Source organism: Peromyscus californicus, unplaced genomic scaffold (genome assembly GCF_007827085.1).
Source record: "Peromyscus californicus insignis strain IS unplaced genomic scaffold, ASM782708v3 Scaffold_16__1_contigs__length_79575227, whole genome shotgun sequence".
Lineage (NCBI taxonomy): Eukaryota > Metazoa > Chordata > Mammalia > Rodentia > Cricetidae > Peromyscus > Peromyscus californicus.
This window is the reverse complement of record NW_026294458.1, coordinates 45,802,373-45,809,518: the sequence shown is the minus strand read 5'-3', so window position 1 is coordinate 45,809,518 and position 7,146 is coordinate 45,802,373. Positions and strand designations below refer to the sequence as shown.

Genomic DNA, 7,146 nt, shown 5'->3' with positions numbered 1-7,146 from the left:
AAAGAATATTCCACCTAACCAAACAAACCAAGCCCGTGCTACATCATTTTAATATAAAAATTATTTTAAAAAACACAATAAAATGATTAACCAACTTTTACATAAGTTAGAGTGAGGTGTTGGTTACCTATTGGAGGGGGACATCTGAAAAAAGCTCTAGCCAGACCAGCTCCATCTTGAAGCTGGGCCACTAACATTATAAACTTGCTTTTCTCTGCAAATTACAACACGGTCCAGAAATTATTTTTTACCTTGTTTCAAATTTCATCACATCTCTGTCCTGAAAAAAAACATATAAGCTCATAGAAATCATAGATTTACTTTTAAACACATAAAAAAACAGAGAATTTTCCATCTCATTCTTTGTGCCTCTTCTGGCTTTTCTTCATTCTGCAGCATAATGTAAACTGATTACAGGTAGATTTGGTTTTCATGCATAGAGGATCTCTTTTCCAAAAATACTGTGTGCATAACCTTTGAAACAGTGATGATAACCACTTATATGTTTTAAATACTAGACAATCTAAGCTGTATATGGTTATACAGGCCTGTAAACCCAGCACTTAGGAGGCTGAGGCAGGGAGTGTTGAGCATTTGAGACCTGTGTTACCTGCTGGAATATAATCTTAAAACTATTTTCAAATAAAAATAAAATGTAGACAATTTACAATGTATGTTGAAGATATAACATGATATTGTAGAATAATAGAAGAAATGGGCAAACGTTCCAACAACTTACCTAGCTACTGTTCATTTTGCTTTTGTGAAAAGAATAGCTGAATTCTAATCTCTTCAAGGGAATTCTATACACTATACAATTTTGGTACCTATAGTCTTCACATTGAAATTTAACTTAGATCTCTCTTACCTGTTCGTCCTCCACATGAGCTGCTCCGTATCCTCTGACCTATTTCTAAAGAGGTTTCCTCTTTTGGATTATGTATTAAAACTAGCAGGAAATGTATGTCTTTGAAAATTTGCCTATGACCCTAAGCCACGCTTCTGTCATCTGCCTCCGATCCACTTTTCAAGGGAACCTCATTTCTACCAGGGAAAGTCTTTATAGTGAGGAGATGAAAGAGAGAGCGGAACTTTCATTTGAGTTGCTTACTTGGAAAACAGAAAGTGAAGACAGCATTTAATCAATCATGCAATTTTGTGTGTTCTCACTCAGAATAAGTTACCTTTTTTTTTTTATATCCCTTTGAGAAGAAAATGTTGGACCCTGGATTAGCAAAAGCAACAAAATCAAATTCAGTACAATTTTTAGAACTCCCGCAGAGCCTTTTTTACTTCTGAAGTGTTTCTGACCTGCAGATTGCAACTGCTGTGTAAATCATTTGCCCTTTGTTCTGTGGGTTCCATTGGAAAGGATGTCTTTTGTCCGTTTTGGAATTACTTAGGTTATGCTTTTGCTTTGGGCTACGCTAAACTCAGGTTAAATACCATGTCACAGAGGGAAATTCAAGTCAAAATCAAGACAACATTTCTCTAATGCAGTCTTCAGTGAACCCAACATGGACCGGGCACTGGTTTTACTGTGATACATTGACAGCTGTAAAGTGTATTTTTAAGAGACTTCCATAACTTATGTGGGCAGGTATATTTTTCATTTACTTTCTGACCAATTTTTCAGTTTTGACTCAGTCTCAAATATTATTTTAATATACTAATCTGTGTGTTTTTCTTTAGTCCTGGCAAAGTTCTTTGAAAATATAGCTGAATATTTAAATTATAAATACAAAAGCATTAAGCATTTTGATGATAATGGCCATAAAAAACTGAGAAAAAATTCATCTTTCTTAAATTTAACAACTTAAAATGTGCAAAGGTGAATAATAAAATTTATTTTATAAATTATAATTGCCTTAATTTCATTTCTGTGGTAGCTTAGCATGACTATCAGATAAAATATATTTGAAAGGCAAAGAAAGCATTTGTTAAACTTGTGTAAATATGTTAGAGCAGTTTCTCATTTATATATCACCTTTACTAGCAGTGAGTTTCTCCATATCTTGATTCTATATCATCATCACATTACTAAGTTATCTGTCTACAACTATTATTGATAATTTTGTATCAGCATTTTAAAATATTTTACTGTTAATTTAGCCTCATATTATAATAACATCTGATGAACTTTTATATTTTAAAAATATAGGCGTGATTGTTTCATTTAGAGACCTTTTGAAAGAAAAATTTGTTCATTGACAACTTTGGACCATGCATTCTTTTAATCTTTAATTTTTATTTTAAATTTTATGTGCGTGTGTGTTTTGCCTGCATGTATGTCTGTGAAGCAAATGCATGCCTGGTGTTTGCAGAGACCAGAAGAAGGGTCATGTGCCCCAGAACTGAAGTTAGCCACCATGGAGTTGCTGTGAATAGAAGCTGAGTTCTCTGCAAGAGCAGCCACTGCTCTAAACCACCTAGCCATTACTCTAGCTCTGCACATTTTTGTTTTGTTTTGTTCAAGACAGAGATTTTCTGTGTAGTTTTGGTGGCTGTCCTGGAGCTTGCCCTATAGATCAGGCTGGCCTCAAACTCACAGAGATCTGCCTGGCTCCTCCCCCCCCCCCCACCTCCCCCGCGAGTGCTGGGATTAAAGGTGTGCACCACTGATGCCGGGCTAGCCATGCAATTTTAATTACTCTCAGATTCCTCTGCATTCTGTTGTCCCTCCCACCCTAGTTAAACCTTCCTTCCTTCCTATAATACCCTTTCCCATATTCATGTAATTTTTGTTTTGATTCGAGTTTTTACCAAGAGTAATCTGAGAGACTATGGATTTGAAATTACCTATTAAGATTTGTGAATTTTCTGTACTCACTAGTAGACACACAACTCAAGGCAAAGACATCCCTTCTTCCTGAATCTATCAGCAACCAACAGATGAGCAAGGAGAGGGAGGGCCGATGAGCCCCTCCCCTATCCATGATTGATTGTTGACAGGACCCACTGACACTGCTGTGAGTTAAAAATTGCAATGCTTCTAAGACATCCACAAGGGCCAGTTCATCAGCTAGAGACTTTCCCAGAATGCTGATAGCACATGCCATTCCAACTTGTCCAACACCTACTACAGTAATCTTATTGTTCGGGGTGGCTGCCTCCTCTTCTGCGACTGGGGCAATGAGCTTTTCCTTAAGGGTTGCCATGTTGCCCGGACAAGAGGAGGCTTTGCAGCACGCCGAGGAAGGGAAACCTCCACAAAGTCAGCAGACTGCACAGGCGACTCTAGATCTGCATCAGAAATGGGAACGGACAATGACAGTGAGAACTGGAAGGAAGTGCATAAGATGGTGGTGGATAGTGCCTATGAAGTCATCAAGCTAAAAGGATACACCAACTGGGCCATTGGGTTGAGTGTGGCTGACCTCATCGAATCCATGTTGAAAAACCTGTCTCGGATCCACCCTGTGTCTACAATGGTGAAGGGGATGTACGGCATTGAAAACGAAGTCTTCCTCAGTCTCCCATGCATCCTCAATGTCCGGGGACTGACCAGTGTCATCAACCAGAAGCTGAAGGATGATGAGGTTGCTCAGCTCAGAAAGAGTGCGGACACCCTGTGGGACATCCAGAAGGACCTCAAGGACCTGTGACTGTCCGGTTCTAGGCTGTAGAATTCAACCTCCAATGTCACTAATCATGAGCCTTTAGTCTTCGGCCTTGTACATAGGTCACAGTTTGCTTCTCCCCTGACATGTGACATGAGGTCACAGATCAAAGCTCCGGCTCGTTGGATGTTTGCACTAGGAGCTCTTGAACAAATAAAGTTAACTGTTGTTGCAGCATAAAAAAAAAAAAATTGCAATGCTGTGTCATGCCAAGAAGATGGCGTTTTGCAGCCCTTTTTCTACCTTCTAGTTCTAAAGTGTTCCCTAACATGTAAAGGAAGTGGTGTAAATGTTTTATTTTAGTATGAGCATTCACTCTTCACTTATTCTCAGCACCATGAGCAACTTTGGTTCTATGCATGCATTGCCTTCCCTAAAAAGGAGACTACTCTAATTAAGGCTGTGGGTATCATTTGTCTATGAGTCTAGATACTGATGTGTCGGTTTGATGCCATATAAGTTTAACTCAAGTTCTTCCGTAAGGCTTATGACATTTTCCCCATTGACCAAGTTTACAGTACAATATGGTGATATTTTATTTGTATTAAAATGTTATTTGTATGTTAATAAATAAAGTTGCCCGGGGGTCAGAGCTATTAGCAAGCCATAGGAAAACAGGGCAGTGGTAGCGTACGCTTGTAATTCCAGCACTTGGTAGGCAGAGCTGGGTAAGTCTCTGTGTGTTCAGGGATACAGCCATTATTGGATACACATGCCTTTAATCTTAATACCAATCATGGAAAACCTGGAGGCCTATACAGACAGGCCATGAGGAGGCGGTCATGTGGTTGGGTTTACAACCAATGAGAAGGCAGGACAGGAACTCTATATAAAGACTTTAACACAGGGGTAGCTCTGGTTCGGAGAGGTAGGTCCACCGCAGGAGGAAGGGTAAGGTTTTAGCTCTTAGCTCTGACCTCTTGGCTTTCTTCTTTGCATTGGTTCTGTGTTTCTTATTTAATAAGAAGGTTGGATACATCTACAGTACAAGGCATGGGTTTTCATCTTGTGGAGCAGGCCTTGAATCCAATCTAAGTGTGGTTTGTTATTCCGATAAGGGTTGTGCCACTATTACAATAGTGGGTATATCTTACCTAGTGTGTTACTATTGAGGATATTAGGCACCATACCTGAATTTACTGTTGATGTTTTTATTTCCATGGCTGTCTGCACAAAAACTTCAAGTACATTAAAAGCTAGTAAACAAGGATGGAATTTCCAGCAGAGTTCCAGTTTGATTTCTCCAAACCTTGCAATCCAAGTGTGTGGTGTCTTACCATCTAGTTATGGTGGACAGCTCAGAAGAATGGCAAAAGCCTGTATTCTTTTGTACACTTCTTGGGCCTTTGTGATCAACAGTTCACACACATGTATTCTATACCTGGCCCTGGGATTTCTGTTTAGCAATTAATTTATAGTTTCTAAGAGTAGCAATTAAAATTATATTTTGTAATCAGATTACAAGAGAGTAAGTTTTTATGTGAATTTTTCATAAACACTTCACTCACATTTCCTTTGGCATGGTCAATACTCCCCAATTATGACATGTCAGTTCTCAAGACAGTGACCAAGTCTCCAACATAATTTTCAGCTCCTATTCTTTGAAATGAAGGAAAACCAAACAAAAATCACTCTTATTCATTGTCAACGGTATTTTGGAAAGTTAAAGAAAAGGGACAAAATTAATATATTTCTAGCAAATCAAGTACAAAGTACTGACTTAAGAGGAAAGAAGAATTTACTTCAGGTAGTAAGAATGAAAACTCCTGTGAAGAACGTGCTTGTCATGATTCAGGTTTTATTATGCCTATAGGATATATTCAAAAACCTTTTAGAAAATACGTTATTGTATTACCAGGCCAAATTAATGTTTTAGAAATTTGCTTCCAATATAACATATGGAAATGTTCATAAAACTACATTAACAAATAAACATAATCCAAGATTATAATAATCAATTGTAGTTATTTCAAATGTATACTTTGGCAAATTTTGCTATAAAATATACCTGTAAATCCATGAACAAATGAAAAAAGTAACATATTCCATTATGTCCAAAATTTTCCTTGGGGTCTTTAGTTAACCCTCTCTGGGTTACTTCTCCACACATCATACCATAGCCCCATACAAAATACAGTAACATGCATGGCATTACTTCTTTCTTTTTAATAGTCTTTGGTAATTGTGTGCTTCAAGAAAATTTTATCTTTCATCTATGGTCTCAGATTTGTTGTTTATATTCATTCATGACTTCCATGTAATTCTTTCAGTATCTACAGGATATTTAGTTAGATCTCTTCTTTTGTGCCATGTATTGGTATCTTGACAATTCTCTCTATATTTGTTTTCAAATTTATTATTCTTCACCCAAAATTTAAAAAAAAAAGATTTGACATAAAAGTAGATTGCATTGGTTTTAAAAGTTTTATTGTGTTTATGTTTTTTTAATTACTTCTCTTTATTATTTTGCTTTTCTCTCTTTTCTTTTCATTGAGGAGAGAAATGTTTTAGATTAATCTTCTTTAATATTTTCTTAATGTAGATGCAGAATCTATTGATTTGAAAACCTTTCTTTTTCATCTGTTTATGTCACTATGACTCACACTTCCTTAACTGTGTCTGAGAAATGTTCATATATTGTGTAGTTTTTATTCAGTTTAATATGCTATTTTATTTTGATGTCGTCCACAGCCCACAGATGATAAAATCTGCATAATTTCCTCATATCATTGGTTCTTCATTTCCAGATTAACTCTGTGGTCCTCCTGGCACACACTTTGAACATGACTGAATTACTTTGAATATACCGAAACGTGTCCATCATGTGAATTATGGAAGATATTTGTTAATGAATGTTCTCCATTTCAGTTTGTGGAGTTGTGTGGTATTTGGTTGCCTTCAAACAGGTCATGCTTTTCAACAGTGCCGCTGTTGGTTTGTATGCTGTAATAACCACCATGACCAAAGGCAAGTTGGAAGGGGTATGGTTTATTTAATCTTACACTTTCAGGTGACAGTCTACCACTGAGGAAGAGAGTGCAGAAACCCAAGCGGGGCGGGAACCTGTAGGCAGAAGTGAAGCAGAAGCCACAGAGGAATGAGGTTACTGACTTGCCTTATTTCTTATACAACCCTGGACCACCTACCCAGGAGTGGTGCTACCCACAGTGAGCTGGACCTTACATCATTGTCTTAGTTACTTTTCTATTGTTGTGGTAAAACACTATGACTAAGGTAACTTATAAAAGAGAGCCTTTGATTTTGCAGCTCACAGTTCCAGAGAGTGTGAGTCCATGACCATCATAGGACTGTATGGCAGCAGGTGGGCAAGCGTGACGTTGGAGCATTACCTGAGAGCTCACATCATGATCCACAAGCACGAGCATGAGGCAGTAAGACCTAACTGGAAATGGTACAGGCTGCTGAAACCTCAAAGCATACCTGAGGTGACAGACTCCTTCCAAAAATGCCGCACTTCCTAATCCTTCCCAAACCTACTGAGGAACAGCCGTTCAAATATATGAGC

The 7,146-nt window shown here is 37.8% G+C and overlaps 1 protein-coding gene across 1 annotated transcript; it reads left to right on the top strand.

Annotated features, from left to right (window-relative positions):
- Positions 1 to 3,245: 3,245 nt before the first annotated feature.
- LOC128111560 (L-lactate dehydrogenase B chain-like) lies at positions 3,246 to 3,794 on the top strand. The gene has a single exon (XM_052739813.1). The coding sequence runs from the start codon at positions 3,255 to 3,257 to the stop codon at positions 3,603 to 3,605; it is 351 nt and encodes a 116-aa protein (XP_052595773.1). The 5' UTR covers positions 3,246 to 3,254; the 3' UTR covers positions 3,606 to 3,794.
- The last annotated feature ends 3,352 nt before the right edge of the window (positions 3,795 to 7,146 follow it).